This window comes from Bombina bombina, chromosome 1, assembly GCF_027579735.1.
Source record: "Bombina bombina isolate aBomBom1 chromosome 1, aBomBom1.pri, whole genome shotgun sequence".
Classification (NCBI taxonomy): Eukaryota; Metazoa; Chordata; class Amphibia; order Anura; family Bombinatoridae; genus Bombina; species Bombina bombina.
In genome coordinates this window covers 476,130,847-476,148,558 of record NC_069499.1, presented here as the reverse complement: position 1 = coordinate 476,148,558, position 17,712 = coordinate 476,130,847, and the positions used below count along the sequence as shown (strand labels likewise).

The 17,712-nt window shown below is 43.2% G+C and overlaps 1 protein-coding gene across 2 annotated transcripts in view; it reads left to right on the top strand.

The window, feature by feature from the left end:
• CCDC141 (coiled-coil domain containing 141) overlaps positions 1–17,712 on the top strand; it is a 796,073-nt gene that overhangs the window by 386,611 nt on the left and 391,750 nt on the right. For both annotated transcript variants that reach the window (XM_053698512.1, XM_053698511.1), the window contains exon 8: positions 14,164–14,333. In XM_053698512.1, coding sequence (XP_053554487.1) covers positions 14,164–14,333 — 170 coding nt within the window. The remainder of the gene's footprint in view (positions 1–14,163; positions 14,334–17,712) is intronic.

Here is a 17,712-nt window from a genome sequence, read left to right as displayed (position 1 = left end):
TCACCCTGAGGAAAGCAGTCTCCTATGACTCCTATCTCACTGATCTGTGTCACTAAAGAGGTTGAGGTCAATCATCTTCTTGAGAAAACGCCCAGTAGGGGGCGAGAAACGCGTTGAGGCAGTGATCTTGTGAGCCTGTGTGTGCAAGCATAGCTGGAGCAGAATCAGCTGTTGACGTCACACGCTGACCGGGTACATCGATAGCCTGTTTCCTGTGAGCGTGTGCTGGCTACATGTGGACTAGTTTTAACTTGGACTTTTAAAGATACCTTTATGTGAATTTTCATTTGCCATATATTGTGAGTATTTGGTAAATTATTGTGTCAATAAATATTGCATATTACAAACAGTATTACTATTTAGAGCCCTATTTTTTCACAGATTGCACTTTCCCTTGGGAGTGAAGTGTTTAACATTATTAAAAATGAATGGGAGAAATCGGGTTCATCCTTTTCCTCTTCTTTTCCCTGTTACGGACGCTCAGCTCGAGCTATGGGGGACTGTCCCTAAGGTGGATGGTGCTATCTGTACGCTCGCGAAGCGTACGACAAGGATAGTTTGTCGTTTAAGGAGCCTATGGATAAAAAGTTAGAAAACCTGTTGAGAAAGATGTTTCAGCACACAGGGTTTGTTTTTCAGCTGGCAACGGCGGTAGCTGCGGTAGCCAGAGCTGCAACATATTGGTGCAAAACCCTGTCTGAGATGGTTGACAGAATTAAGGCCTTAAGGGTAGCTAATTCTTTTATCTGTGACGCCAATATGCAGATTATTCGCCTGAATGCAAAAATTTCTGGTTTTTCCGTCCTAACCCGTAGGGCTCTGTGGCTGAAGTCATGGTCTGCAGACATGACCTCTAAATCTAGGCTTCTATCCCTTCCTTTTCAGAGAAAGATCCTATTTGGTCCCGGACTGGACTCGATCATATCCACGGTCACAGGAGGCAAGGGCGCCTTCCTGCCGTAGGATAAGAAGGCTAAACCTAAGGGATCTACTTTTCGTCCCTTTTGTTCGGACAAGCCCGCTGCATAAGCGGAGCAGTCAAAGTTAACTTGGAAGCCAGCTCAGTCTTGGAATAAATCCAAACAGAACAAGAAGCCCGCAGAGACAAAATCGGAATAAAGGGGAGGCCCCCGACCGGTCAATGGACCGAGTAGGGGGCAGAATATCTCTCTTCTCAGAGGTCTGGTTGCAGGATGTTCAGGACCCTTGGGTTCTGGAGGTCATGGCCCAGGGTTACAGGATAGGGCTAAGAGCTCATCCGCCCAGAGGCAGATTTCTCCTGTCAAAACTGTCTTTAAGACCAGAGAAGAGAGACGCCTTTCTAGAATGTGTAAGGGACCTCTCTTGTCTCTGAGTAATTGTACCAGTACCTCCAGCAGAAAGAGGTCTATGTTACTATTCAAACCTTTTTGTGGTCCCAAAGGAGGAGGGTACTTTACGCCCGATTCTGGACCTAAAATGTTTAAACAAATTTCCTGTGCCAATATACAGGTATCACTTCATATTCCTGAAATTTGCATTCTGGAACAACACTTCCAGTTTGAGGCCCTTCCCTTCGGTCTGGCAACAGCCCGAGAGTCTTCACGAAGGTTCTGGGGGTGCTGCTTGCAGTAGCAAGGTCCAGAGGCATTGCTGTGGCGCCATATCTGGACGACATTCTAGTCCAGGCGCTGTCGTTCAGTCTCGCAGAGGAACACTCGAGAGCTCCTCTTTTTCTCCTCCAATCTCACGGATGGAGGATAAACTCAGGAAAGAGTTCCCTGGTTCCCAGCAACAGGGGGGAATTCCTGGGCACGATAATAGACTCTATATCCATGAAGATATTTCTCACAGATTAGCGACGCAGGAAGATTGCTTCCACCTGTCTTGTCCTTCAGTCCTCCTCGAGACCATCGGTGGCTCAGTGTATGGAGGTGATTGGGTTTATTTTAGCCAGCACCAATGACATTCCATTCGCCAGGTTCCATCTCAGACCTCTTCAGCTTTGTATGTTGAGACAGTGGAACGGCGATCATTCAGACCTATCCCAACAGATTTCTCTGGACATTCAGACGAGGGAATCCCTCTCTTGGTGGATCCATCCGGAACAACTGTCCCAAGGGACATCCTTCCATGATACCGTCCTGGGAGATTGTAACCATGGACGTGAGTCTGGCAGGTTGGGGAGCTGTTTGGGGTGTCAGGATGTCTCTCCTTCCGATCAATATTCTGGAACTGCTGCAAACGATACACAATGCTCTGAATGCTTGGCCTCTCCTGGGGTCGTTCAACTTCATCAGATTCCAGACAGACATTTCCTCGGTGGCCTACATTTACCATCAGGGGGGCACGAGAAGCTCCCTAGCAATGACAGAGGTATCTCAGATATTGGAATGGGCAGAGTCCCACAACTGCTTGCTATCAGCAATCCACATTCCGGGTGTTGACAACTGGGAAGCGGATTTCCTCAGCAGACAATCCTTGACCCCAAGGTGTTTGCGGAGATCTGTCACAGATGGGGACGCCGGAGATAGATCTCATGGCATCCAGACTCAATTGCAAGCTACCCAAATACGGGTTGCGGTCCAGGGATCCACAGGCAGCGCTGGTCGATGCTTTGGCAGTGCCTTGGGGGTTAAATAAACCTGGTTTACATTTTTCCACCGTTGCCACTTCTACCTTGTGTAGTGGCCCGCATCAAGCAAGAACAAGCTTCGGCTATACTGATTGCTCCGTTGTGGCTGCGGAGGTTTGCAGATCTGGTAGGGATGTCATCTTCTCCGCCATGGAGGTTACCCTGTCGCAGGGATACAGGGTCCCTTCCAACATCAAAATCTAGATTCTCTGAGGCTGACTGCGGGCAGATTGAACGCTTAGTCTTGTCCAGGAGAGGTTTCTCGGATAGAGTGATTGATACTCTCGTTCAGGCCAGGAAGTTGGTCACTCGTCGCATCTATCATAAGGTGTGGAGGACTGACTTATCCTGGTGTGCGAAGCATAGATATCCTTGGCACAAGTTTAAGGTATCTAGGATTCTGTCCTTTCTCCATGATGGGTTGGAGAAGGGGCTTGCCGCTAGTTCCTTAAAGGGACAGATTTCAGCATTATCTGTTTTGTTGCACAAGAGGCTTGCGGAGCTTCCTGATATTCAGTCTTTTGTTCAGGCTCTGTCTAGAATCAGGCCCGTCTTTCTGCTCCACCCTGGAGCTTGAACTTGGTTCTTTAGGTGTTGCAGAGGGTTCCGTTTTAACCTATGCACTCTATTGACATTAAGATTCTTTCCTGCAAGGTTCTCTTCCTGTTGGCTATTGCATCGGCACGCAGAGTATCTGAGTTTGCTGCCTTGCAATGGGAGCATCTTTATTTGGTCTTTCACGCTGATAAGGCTGTTCTTTGCACTGGTTTGGGATTTCTTCCCAAGGTTGTGTCTAACCGTGACATCAATCAGGAAATAGTTGTTCCTTCTTTGTGTCCTAACCCTTCTCCTCCTAAGGAGAGGTTACTTCTTAATTTGGATGTGGTTCGAGCCTTGAAGTTTTATCTTCAGGCTACAAAGGATCAGACAGTCTACATCTCTTTTTGTGGTGTATTCAGGGAAGCGCAAGGGGCAGAGAGCCTCTTCAACTTCTTTGTCCTTTTGGTTGAGGACCTTGATTCTCTTGGCATACGAGACAGCGGGACATAAGCCTCCTCAGAGGATCACGGCTCATTCAACTAGAGCTGTGGCTTCTTCTTGGACTTTCAAGAATGAGGCTTCTATGGAGCAGATTTGTAACGCAGCTTCATGGTCCTCCTTACATACTTTTACAAAATTTTACCATTTCGGCGGAAGCAGTTTTTGTTAGTAAGGTTTTGCAGGCTGTGGTGCCCTCAGAATAAGGGTCAGCCTCCTTTACCCTCCCGTTTTTCATTTAGTGTCCTCTAGAGTTTGGGTATTTGTTTCCCACAAGTAATGAATGAAGCCGTGGACTCTCCTCCCCTTTAGATCGAAAACATATATTATGCTTACCTGATAATTTCGTTTCCATCGTGGGGAGGAGAGTCCTTGGCTCCCACCAGTTTCTCTGGTAGGCGGACCTAAATTTAGTTTTGTTCTTCTGGCACCATTTATCCTCCTCGAGACCATCGGTGGCTCAGTGTATGGAGGTGATTGGGTTTATTGTATCCATCATCAATGTCATTCCATTCGCAGGTTCCATCTCAGACCTCTTCAGCTTTGTATGTTGAGACAGTGGAACGGCGATCATTCAGACCTATCCCAACAGATTTCTCTGGACATTCAGACGAGGGAATCCCTCTCTTGGTGGATCCATCCGGAACAACTGTCCCAAGGGACATCCTTCCATGATACCGTCCTGGGAGATTGTAACCATGGACGTGAGTCTGGCAGGTTGGAGAGCTGTTTGGGGTGCCAGGATGGCACAAGGAAAGTGAACTTGAGAGGAGTCTCTCCTTCCGATCAATATTCTGGAACTGCTGCAAACGATACACAATGCTCTGAATGCTTGGCCTCTCCTGGGGTCGTTCAACTTCATCTGATTCCAGACATTTCATCGGTGGCCTACATTTACCATCAGGGGGGCGCGAGAAGCTCCCTAGCAATGACGGAGGTATCTCGGATATTGGAATGGGCAGAGTCCCACAACTGCTTGCTATCAGCAATCCACATTCCGGGTGTTGACAACTGGGAAGCGGATTTCCTCAGCAGACAATCCTTGACCCCAAGGTGTTTGCGGAGATCTGTCACAGATGGGGACTTTGGAGATAGATCTCATGGCGTCCAGACTCAATTGCAAGCTACCCAAATACGGGTTGCGGTCCAGGGATCCGCAGGCAGCGCTGGTCGATGCTTTGGCAGTGCCTTGGGGGTTAAATAAACCTGGTTTACATTTTTCCACCGTTGCCACTTCTACCTTGTGTAGTGGCCCGCATCAAGCAAGAACAAGCTTCGGCTATACTGATTGCTCCGTCGTGGCCGCGGAGGTTTGCGGATCTGGTAGGGATGTCATCTTCTCCGCCATGGAGGTTACCCTGTCGCAGGGATACAGGGTCCCTTCCAACATCAAAATCTAGATTCTCTGAGGCTGACTGCGTGGAGATTGAACGCTTAGTCTTGTCCAGGAGAGGTTTCTCGGAGAGAGTGATTGATACTCTCGTTCAGGCCAGGAAGTTGGTCACTCGTCGCATCTATCATAAGGTGTGGAGGACTGACTTATCCTGGTGTGTGAAGCATAGATATCCTTGGCACAAGGTTAAGGTATCTAGGATTCTGTCCTTTCTCCATGATAGTTTGGAGAAGGGGCTTGCCGCTAGTTCCTTAAAGGGACAGATTTCAGCATTATCTGTTTTGTTGCACAAGAGGCTTGCGGAGCTTCCTGATATTCAGTCTTTTGTTCAGGCTCTGTCTAGAATCAGGCCCATCTTTCTGCTCCACCCTGGAGCTTGAACTTGGTTCTTAAGGTGTTGCAGAGGGTTCCGTTTTAACCTATGCACTCTATTGACATTAAGATTCTTTCCTGGAAGGTTCTCTTCCTGTTGGCTATTGCATCGGCACGCAGAGTATCTGAGTTTGCGGCCTTGCAATGTGAGCATCTTTATTTGGTCTTTCACGCTGATAAGGCTGTTCTTCGCACTGGTTTGGGATTTCTTCCCAAGGTTGTGTCTAATCGTGACATCAATCAGGAAATAGTTGTTCCTTCTTTGTGTCCTAACCCTTCTCCTCCTAAGGAGAGGTTACTTCTTAATTTGGATGTGGTTCAAGCCTTGAAGTTTTATCTTCAGGCTACAAAGGATCAGACAGTCTACATCTCTTTTTGTGGTGTATTCAGGGAAGCGCAAGGGGCAGAGAGCCTCTTCAACTTCTTTGTCCTTTTGGTTGAGGACCTTGATTCTCTTGGCCTACGAGACAGCGGGACATAAGCCTCCTCAGAGGATCACGGCTCATTCAACTAGAGCTGTGGCTTCTTCTTGGGCTTTCAAGATTGAGGCTTCTATGGAGCAGATTTGTAACGCAGCTACATGGTCCTCCTTACATACTTTTACAAAATTTTACCATTTCGGGGGAAGCAGTTTTTGGGAGTAAGGTTTTGCAGGCTGTGGTGCCCTCAGAATAAGGGTCAGCCTCCTTTACCCTCCCGTTTTTCATTTAGTGTCCTCTAGAGTTTGGGTATTTGTTTCCCACAAGTAATGAATGAAGCCGTGGACTCTCCTCCCCTTTAGATCGAAAACATAAATTATGCTTACCTGATAATTTCGTTTCCATCGTGGGGAGGAGAGTCCTTGGCTCCCACCAGTTTCTCTGGTAGGCGGACCTAAATTTAGTTTTGTTCTTCTGGCACCATTTATACCCTGATATTTTTCCTACTGTTCCTTCTTCCCTTGGCAGAATGACTGGGGGATGAGGGGAGTTGGGGGGGGGGAGGTATTTAAGCCTTTGGCTGGGGTGTCTTTGCCTCCTCCTGGTGGCCAGGTTCTTAATTCCCACAAGTAATGAATGAAGCCGTGGACTCTCCTCCCCATGATGGAAACAAAATTATCAGGTAAGCATAATTTGTTTTTTATTGCGTTTCTGGGGTAGAGGATTATTTGCTTTACTGGGCTAACGGGATTCTTCTATGTAACAGTAGAGGAGATTGGCGCTGAGTTTTTTTATACTTAGTCAGTTTACACTTTCTTATAAATACTGTATATGCAGTTTATCAAACTGCAGTTGTTTTCGCTCTTTTTAGACCGCAGTACATTTCTGTGTTGCAGTTGATTTTTGTCCTGATCACGTGTAGAACGCACTTTCGCTTTTATGGAGTGGAGCGGTTATACAGATTGAACAGCCGTCTTTGGTCCTGCCTGGTCTTTTGTGAAATTGGCTTATGTTTTTCAGCAATCAGGAGTTTTTCCAGAGACTAATTACTAGTGGGATATTCTTCTGACCGGTAGACCAATGTTATCTAATATTGATTGCAATATTTCTTTTTATTTAATTTTTTGCCTGATGATTTAAAATAATCTTCTGAAGCATTAAGAATCCCTATATTTCTACATTACTTGTGGGACCTTTATCTAGACTATGAATCCAGATCAGGATCAATCTATCTCTATAGATAGATGTTTACTTTACATAGATAACCAGATTGCCCTACCTATGCAGTTTTGTTCTACCTGTTTAGCAAAGACTTTGAAATGTAAAGAAAAATTTCTCCCTTCTGAGCCAAGTGTTTCTCAGAATTCTGCTATGCATGATATGCCTCAGCTTTCTGATCAGATGTCTGATGAGGAGAATACTTCAGTAGCTTCTGAAGGCGAGATCTCAGACTCTGACACTTTAGCAGAGAAATCTTCAGAATCTTCAGAGGTTAATTTTAGATTTAAGCTTGAACACCTCAGGTTACTATTGAAGGAGGTCCTAGCTACCTTAGACGACTCTGAACCTTTGGTTGCTGTCAACCCCACAAAGTCTTTTAAATTGGATAGAGTTTATGATTCCCCATCTTCTGAGGAGGTTTTTCCTATCCCAAGGAAGATGTCTGAAATTATCGCTCAGGAATGGGATAAGCCAGGGGTTACTTTTTCCCCTTCACCTGTTTTTAAAAAGATGTTTCCTGTTGGGGACTCCATTCGTGACTCATGGCGCACTGTTCCTGAAGTAGAAGGGGCTATTTCTACCATTCCTATAGAGGATTTTTGCTTTTTTAAAGAATCAATGGTCAAGAAGCTAGAGGCTTACTTAAAAAGGATGTATATTCATCAGGGGTTACAGTGGTAATCAGCAGCGAGTATTGCCACGGTTGTGGGAGCTGCATCTTATTGATGCAATGCATTGTCTGATCTTATTACACAGGAAACTACAGTAGAAGAGATCCAAGATAGGATCAAAGTTCTCAAATTGGCAAATACATTTATCTGTGATGCCAATATGCAGATAATTTGTCTGGGAGCTAAGGTGTCTAGCTTCACGGTACTAGCAAGCAGGTCTCTGTGGTTAAAATCTTAGTTGGCCAATGTCTCTTCTAAGGCCAAGCTTTTAGCTTTACTTTACAAGGGAAAGACTCTGTTTGGACCTGGTCTGGCAGAGATAATTTAAGAGATTACAGGTGGAAAGGGATATTTCCTACCTCAGGACAAGAAGAATAGACCTAGAGGTCATCAGACCTCTAATTTTTTTTACTTTCATAACTTTAAGGGACCAACGTCCTCCCTCTTCCAAACCTGATCAACCCAGATCTTCTTGGAAATCCAACCAGCCCTGGAATAAGGGAAAACCAAACAAGAAGCCCTCTGCTGACTCTAAATCAGCATGAAGGTTCCGCCCCCAATTCCAGTGTGGATCAGGTAGGGGGCAGGCTTTCTCTTTTTCGTCAAGCTGGGATACGAGATGTCCCAGACCCCTTGGGCGGTGAACATAGTATCACATGGTTACAGAATGGAATTCAAGTCTTGCCCTCCCAGGGACAGATTTCTCCTGTCAAGACTATCCTCAAATAAAATAAAGAAGGAAGCCTTCTTAAACTGTGTAAAAGACCTATACTCTCTGGGAGTTATTGTTCCTGTCCCTCTAGCAGAACAGGGTCTAGGATTCTATTCAAATCTATTTGTGGTTCCCAAAAAGGAGGAAGCTTTTTGGCCTATTCTAGACCTCAAGTGTCTCAACAGATTCCCCAGGATTCAGTCCTTTAAGATGGAAACTATTCGTTCCATTCTTCCTTTGGTACAGGAAGGTCAGTTTATGACGACCATAGACCTGAAGGACGCATACCTTCACATTCCCATTTACAGGGAAATCTGAGTTTTGTTTTTCTGGACAGACACTTCCAATTTGTTGCACTTCCTTTTGGCCTGGCCACGGCTCCCAGAATATTCACAAAGGTTCTGGGGGCTCTATTGGCTGTGATCAGATCCCAAGGAATTGCTGTAGCGCTTTATCTAGACAACATCTTGGTTCAGGCGTCATCTTTTCAACCAGCTCAAACTCTTACAGAGATGCGGTTGTCTTTTCTACGTTCCCATGGGTGGAAGGTGAATTTGGAAAAAAAAGTTCTCTTGTTCCATCTACCAAAGTGTGTGGTGGGTGTCACAGGAACATCTGTCTCGGGGCACTTGCTTTCTGAGACCTTCCTGGGAAATTGTGACGGACGCCAGCCTGCCAGGCTGGAGAGCTGTTTGGGGCCCTCTAAAGGCTCCGGGCCTGTGGTCTCGGGAGGAGTCCTCTCTTCTAATAAAGATCTTAGAGTTGGAAGCTATCTTCAATGCCCTATCAGCGTGGCCTCAACTGTCGTTGGTACAGTTTATAAGATTCCAATCAGACAACATCACCTCAGTGGCTTACATGAACCACCAGGGAGGGACTTGGAGTTCCTTAGCCATGAAGGAGGTGACTCGCATTCTGCAGTGGGCGGTAGCCCCTGATTGTCTTCTATCTGCCATCCACATTCCAGGAGTGGACAACTGGGAAGCAGATTTTCTGAGCAGACAGATCTTTCATCCCGGGGAGTGGGCTCTCCATCCGGAAGTGTTCTCTCAGATAACCCTCAAGTGGGGGATTCCAGAGTTGGATCTGATGGCGTCCCATCAAAACGCCAAGGTTCCAAAGTACGGTTCAAGGTCAAGGGATCCTCAGGCCGTTCTAATAGATGCTCTAGCGGTTCCTTGGAGGTTTTCTTTGGCTTATCTGTTTCCTCCATTTCCCAAGGCAGAACATACTGCCATGTGCGATCTCATCTCAGAAAATTTAGTGGGGGTCACATGCTATAGTGGGGCGCCCACTAGATTGGGCCAGCTTAACACATAATACACATAAGAGAGGTTATTTGGCACACCCACACTCTGATCCCATACTATGAGGGTCTGGCCGCAACCCCAAGGCGAGGGACTAGGGTACCCCACGGAAGAATTGAATTACTACTGCTTGTAATAACTACTACTACGATGCTGAAGAACTAAACATTGGGACTTTAACCCTGTATACCCAGGTACTGCCACAGAATACATTATTTATTCCAGACCTTGATTGCCACTTGTAACAGGGGACCGATGATAATGAGCCACTTGAGGTCCTAATGTATGAGCTAACCCACACTCAGACACAAGGGTTATGTATTTTTATATTTTAAAAAATGTGTTTATCCGCTTTTTCCTTCATATTGACTGTTTATTGTGTGGGTATACACACACACATATATATATATATATACTGTATATATATATATATATCTGTGTATGTATTTGTGTGTACATACATGTATATATAGATTTAATGACATGAATTATCATATGCACACTATGAGTGGGTTGTTACAGGTTTGTTACAGGTTTGTTTCATACCTGATGTTAACTTCTTTAATTTGTATGTTATTGTTTTGTCCTGGTTCTCTAGTATCAACCTTAATGGGTAATCCCAGGGGTAAGCCAGAACTCACATACCTAATTACAGAGTCAAGTAACCCATTTGTGGATCATTATGTTCTCTTTGACCCATATAGTGCATAGGCTCTAATAACATGACACTATCATATAGCCCTGATATTACACACTACGTAAGATAGAGTACATACATAGCCCCATTTGAACATATACATGTGACTGATCGTATTGTACTTGATAAGTTTGTGGCGCTATGTTTTAACATCCAGATAGGTTGATGTATCTTTAATACGTTATACGACCCGTTTCTACCCTACCCTGTAAGACACTGGAGTAAAACAATTGAGATACAATCATAGCCGTATGCAGCTCACGCCTAGCCGCCTACGTCAGCTGGCTATGCAAATTAGCCATGTGGACGTACACAGTGCGTTGCAGACGTCGGATCTTGCATATCCGCGCCTATCGTTACACACTCTAGGGGTTGCCTAGTGACATACGGGCAATAAGCAATACGTCAGCAACACAGCAGCGATGCAATACAGGTACCTAATGTTAACACTATGCATCTAAACAATTTTTTGGTTGCATGTTAGGTAAGCTACCTAGCTCATTCTAAATAATGTTTAAGCAACACAGAGGCTATTCTAAAATGACCAATGTTGTGGCGGTTTGTGTAACCAGGCTGGGGCTTCACTTAACCCTATTTTTATTTGACTGCATTCTGCTTGCCAGATATAATGATATCCCACAAGGAGTGTTTATAATATGAAGGTCTCATATATGGCTCTCTACTGGTAACAATGAGCATTAAGAATGTATCTATTAGTATGCTGGCTAATTTCAACGTATATATTCAGTGATATGCATACACTGACACATGCACTCACTATGGCTTTTTCTTCATTGCGTTCACTAATGTCACCATTTATGAATATTATGCTGAGATGAATAGACACTTGATGTATATAAATTTTAGAATATGTTGTTATACCTATAGATTTGTGTGTTAGATTGATTACCTGGCAACCAGGGCGTTGCCATGACGACAAAGTTTTGGCACAATTTTCAGTAATTGTTGGAGAGGGGGCTTAGCACCTTTAAATTGCACTTTGTTCACATGCACAATTGTCTGGTCTGAGGAAGGGGTCTGGGAACCCCGAAACGTTACCACAATAAATATTTAATCCTATATCTAAATCCAGCGAGTGCAGTCCTTCATTGAAACAGACTATATATATATATATATATATATATATATATATATATATATATATATATATATATATATATATATATATATATATATATATATATATATATATATATGTGTGTGTGTGTGTGTGCAGTGAAACACTGCAGAAAAATCTTCACTAAAAAAATCTCATTGCAGAAAATAAACAAAAAGTTCTTTCTCTGGGCCTCCGTTTGTTCTCCTTCCATGAGTCATAGCTCGTATCAATCAGGAGAGAGCATCAGTAATTCTAAAAGCTCTTACATGGCCTCACAGGATCTGGTTTGTGGATCTAGTGAGGATGTAATCTCTACCTCTCTGGAGGTTACCTCAGAAGAAAGACCTTCTACTTCAAGGTCCTTTCCTCCATCCAAACCTATATTCTCTGAAGCTAACTGCTTGGAGATTGAACGCCTAGTTCTGTCTAAGCGTGGTTTTTCTGATGCGGTCATTGAAACTATGATTCAGGCTCGAAAACCGGTTACTCGCAAGATTTACCATAAGATATGGCGTAAATATCTTTCTTGGTGTGAATCTAAGGGGTTCTCCTGGAGTCGGGTAAAGATTCCCCCGATTTTGTCTTTTCTTCAGGATGGACTGGATAAGGGTTTATCGGTCAGTACTCTAAAGGGTCAGATTTCTGCGTTGTCTATCTTTTTGCACAAACGTTAGGCAGATTTATGAGATGTTCAAGCCTTTGTACAGGCTCTGGTTAGAATCAGGCCTGTGTTAAAACCTGTTGCTCCCCCATAGAGCCTTAATTTAGTTCTTAAAGTTTTGCAACTGGCTCCATTTGAGCCTATGCATGTTGTTGATATAAAACTGTTTTGTTTCTTGTTGCTATTTCTTCTGCACGCAGACTGTCTGAACTTTCAGCTCTGCAGCCTGATTCTCCCTACCTTATTTTTCATGCTGATAAGGCGGTCCTTCATACTAAAATGGGGTCTCTCCCTAAGGTAGTATTGGATCGCAACATTAATCAGGAAATTGTTGTTCCTTCTTTTTGTCCTAATCCTTCTCAAAAGGAACGTCTTTTGCATTACTTGGATGTTGCGCAGGCTCTAAAATTTTACTTGCAAGCTACTAAAGATTTTAGGCAATCTTCTGCCCTGTTTGTTGTTTTCTCTGGAAAGCGTAAGGGTCAGAAGCCAACTTTTATTTCTCTGTCTCTCTAGTTGAGAAGTTTGATTTGTTTGGCCTATGAGACTGCTGGACAGAAGCCTCCTGAGAGAATTACGGCTCATTCCACTTGGGCTTTCTCCTCATGAAGCTTCTGTGGAACAGATTTGCAAGGCGGCAACATGGTCCTCTCTGCATACTTTATACAAATTCTACAAATTTTATACTTTTGCCTCGGCTGAGACTTCTTTTGGGAGAAAGGTTCTTCAAGCAGTGGTGCCTTCTGCTTAGGTCCTCCTGCCTTTTTCTTCCTCCGTGTTCATTCCGTGTCCTCTAGCTTGGGTATTGGTTTCCACTAGTAATTGGAATGACGCTGTGGACTCTCCATGTCACAGAAAAGAAAAAAAAATTATGCTTACCTGATAAATTTCATTCTTTCCGGACATGGAGAGTCCACAACCCCAACCTTTTTTAATTCGGCAGTTTCTTTGAGTAAACCTCAGGCACCTTTTTTTTAAAAAAAAAAACATTTTGTAATTCAAACAGCATGATTTTAAAAAAAAAGTTTCTAATTTACTTCTATTATCAAGTCTGCTTTGTTCCTATGGTATCCTTTGTTGAAGAGATACATGCGCCTGACCTTAACTCCCTGCTTTTCAACAACAAATACCAAAAGAATGAAGAACATTTGATAATGTAAGTAAATTAGAAAGTTGTTTAAAAGTGCATGTTCTATCTGAATCATGAAATAAAAAACGTTGGGATTCATATACCTTTAAGAGATTCTTTATTTTTAAATAACATTTTGTGTAATTATTAGCAAACAATAGGGAAATACTCCTTTACAATGCATTTACTGTATTTCATTAGTTCTGCTTTAAATGATAGAAGGTAAGCAAATCAACACAGTCAGAAAAGTTGTGTGTCACTGCAAAATGCTAGCTAGGGTTTTCAAAACGGGCAGCACTGATACTGCAACTAAGACATATATTACATACCCCTCATTTTCAGAAGTTTTTTTAAGCGTTTATGGAAATATGAATTTAAAAATATCAGAGTTAATAAAATAAGAAATTGTTTAGAATGAAGGAATCATTATGTAGTTATCTTTATTATGTATTATTTTATTAAAGCTATGTCAGCAACAGCAAATACACAAAATCACATACCCTAAGAGATCTCTTTAACATCTGCTTATGTCAGAAAATTTTATTTTTAAAATTGAGCAGTAGATGGTGCTCTAGATACACTTTACTTACAATATGCCATAAAAAATGCCAAAGCCCTCTCTGACAGTCCAAAGTGTTAAAGATGAGGATAAAAATGATTATAATTATTGTTATAACCAGTTTGCAAAGTATAGAACTAAGAACCACTGTAATTCTTTAGCATATCAATTTTATAATTTTGTTACCAATATATATATATATATATATATTTTTTTTTTTTTTTAATTCCTTAACTACAATATTTTATAGGCTTTTGACAAACTGGGGAACATTGAAACCTATTTAAGACACTTGAAAACACAAGACCTGAGTTTGCCTCTATTATCACAAAAGCAAAGTGAAGCTGAAGCAGAAATGAATAATTGCACTTCGGATGCCTTTCTCAAGGGACAGGCTTTGATCAAGAAATCTTCTTTCAAGTGAGTATCAGCTGATTCTAAACACATCGAATTAAATCTGTCTTTAGCAAATGATGGTTCATAGCAAACCTCTTGTGTATGTCATAACCCAGAAACCTAAATACAAGTTTATGCTTAATGTGTCTTTTTTTTACATATTCTGATATTCCTCCTCATGTTTGACTCAAACCTTTTGTCTCTCTGGGATGTGTAATTGTGTTCGGCCAATAATTGTAAGAAAAGGGCATAAGTATTGAGCACATGTTTGTGATTTAAGGGGTTGATTTGTTTTCTAAAATACTACCAAAAAATAAAGCAGTAACTCCCCCTCTTCTTGGCCCAGAGCTGGCAAGTTAATGTCCTGATTTGTTTAACACTCTGTCCCTTGCCATATTTAGAGTCTTGGCCTGTCCCAGACTTGACATTTCTGATTATGGCAGTACCTATAACATAATCCTTTATGTAAAAGAAAATATTAAGGTTACTAAAATTGTAGAAACTAATGATAATGTAGAACCTAGCTGTGTGACTGGAAACTGGGGGAAAACATGTTTAGAATAGGGGTTCTATATAGGCCTCCATTACAGGATGAAGGATTAGACCAATGATTAATAGAAGAAATAACTAAAATGACTATGAAGGGTAAGGTTATAGCAGGGGGATTTTTATTTGCCAGATATATACTTGGAGGTACCTGTTTCTAGATTAGCAGGAAGCAGCTATACTCTTGAATCCTTGCCGTGTGAAGTGAATCACTTAAGCTATTGGGTAAAATTATATTAAACCTACAGTAAAAACAAATGTATTAAATCAAAGTAAATATAATAAACACATTTTGTAAAATACAACACACAACTTACTTGTTTTTCTTCTTAAACGGGGAGAGTCCACAGCTGCATTCATTACTTTTGGGAATTCAGAACTTGGCCACCAGGAGGAGGCAAAGACTCCCCAGCCAAAGGCTTAAATACCTCCCCCCACTTCCCTCATCCCCCAGTCATTCTTTGTCTTTCCTCACAGGAGGTTGGCAGAGAATTGTCGGAAGATTAAAGATAGTCTCTAATGGAGGGTAGTACTCTTTGAAATGGGACTGGAGTTTTAAGTAGTCCTGTCAGCCTCTCAGTGAGAGCATGGATGAATGTTAGAGTCCGGAGATGCAGGGAGAGTCTTTCTGCGAAAGCATCCCGACTCATATTAACAACTCCTTAGCAATCAGCGTTGACAAGTTTTGCTGCCTGCTTTGTTCACTCAAGTCCATGTCAGAAGCGAGGCTACTATCTGTCACACTTGAAGGGCCGTGTTTCTGTTCCACAAAGTAGATTCCGAGTAGATTGTTTCATTTTACTTTGATATGTTAATTGTAATGTAAACAAAGAGTCAGGGTCTCAGTGGGACTCCTTTATCTTATGGAATCGAGGGTTAATAACTCGTGAGGGGGGTTATTGAACAGGGGAGACTTTAATCATGTTTGTTATGTTATTCTATCTGCTAATGTGTGGTGATATTTGGCCTCATGGCTATATAGGAACATAATGGGGTTTTTTTTTGGTCAGGCTGCATGGCCCTTGTGGCTTTGGCGCGCTTTTCTTTGGCCTGCACGGTGACCAGGCGTGGTCACATTTCTAGTCTACCATTTCCGTATTCCTGACAGCGTGGCGATGGAGAGAGTCTGTTTCGCTAGTTGTCTGGGTCATAGGAGGTGGTGAGTGCCCCAGCCATTGGAGGTGTAAGGTTCCCATTTTTATTTTTTCTATTCATAAATTCTAGCCTAGTTATGGAGGATTCTGATTTTTTAGAGGCGGATGTCTCTGATTCAGATTCTACTTCTTGCAAAGAGCATGAAATGGCCGGGTAATCCATGCCTATCAGTTATGTTCCGCATGCCGCTTTACTGTGCTCTTTTCTCCCGAAATAGGGAACTTAGAGTCCGCCGAGCCATCCGCCCCTGCAGACCCCATATCCCGGGAGGAGAGTGCCCTAGATCCTTCTTTCACTACACAAACAGGTGTCCCTAATGCCGTTACACCTTCTCCGGAAGGCGGCTTGTTTCCTCCAGAGGTTACGGCACCGTTCTGCGTGGCCATATCTATGGCATTGGCGCATTTACAACTTCCAGGGAAGGAGATGCTGATGAGATACTGTCTCTAATGCCGTTACACCTTCTCCAGAAGGCGGCTTGTTTCCTCCAGAGGTTACGGCACGGTTCTGCGCGGCCATATCTATGGCATTGGCGCATTTACAACTTCCAGGGAAGGAGATGCTGATGAGATACTGTCCGTGTTCTGTCAACCAGGGCTCGTCAGACGAGGGGTCGTCTGGGTCGGATCAGCCTTTTGGGGAAGCGGTTTCTTCTGAGGCTTCAGGGGTCCAATCCTGGGGGTCATCAGTTCCCCTGGTGGAGGTTAGTCTTGCTTTTCGTTCTAGACTGGAGCGCCTTCGTGTCCTACTGCGGCATGTTTTGGCAGTGCTGGAGGATCCCAGTCCTGATAGGTTGAGGGGTCCTCGGTATCCCGTGCCAGACGGCAAGCTGGGTTAGACGTGGGGGGATGATGTTAATCTCCTTGTCGTATCCTTTTTACCTTTTTCTTTGGGGTATCTTATTCCAGTTCTGAGCTTCAGAAGAATGGAGTCTCTGATTGGCTGGTCCTATTAGTGTATCCATTTTTCTTTACCTGCGAGGTGCTGCCCTCCCTTTTTTTTTTTTTTTTTTTATTATCCGGTTAGGATGTATTTGTTTCTCTTGTAAGGTGTATCCAGTCCACGGGTTCATCCTTTGTTGGATATTCTCCTTCCCTACAGGAAGTGGCAAAGAGAGCACACAGCAGAGCTGTCCATATAGCTCCCCCTCTAGCTCCACCCCCCAGTCATTCTCTTTGCTGGCTCTAAGCAATCGGATGGGTAAAGTGAATGTGGTGTTTTGTTATTTTAAATGGTACCGGTGTGTACTATTTACTCTCTAGCAGAAAAGAGAGTTAGATTTCTGCAGGGAGGAAGATGATTTTAGCATGCTGTAACTAAAATCCACTGCTGTTACCACGAAGGACTGAGGAGTACAAGAAAACTTCAGTTGGGGGGAACGGTTTGCAGGTTAGGCTGCAATAAGGTATGTTCAGTCATTTATTTCTAGACAAGACTGTGATAATGCTAGAAAAGACTGTTAAGATCCCCATGAGGGAAGGGTAAGCTGTATTCAGAGACTAAGTATGGAATTGCTAGCTTACATAAGAGGGCTAATTTATGCTGGTTGACACTACTTAATGGCAAACGGTTTTTATTGAAAAATATCGTTTTTTGAGGCACTTTGAAGGTTCCTTTGGGTTTCTTTCAGGGGTAGTTATCCACATGGCTATTATTAAAACACTTAGGAGTGTTTCTTTAGGCCTCACAGCACCGGTGTAAG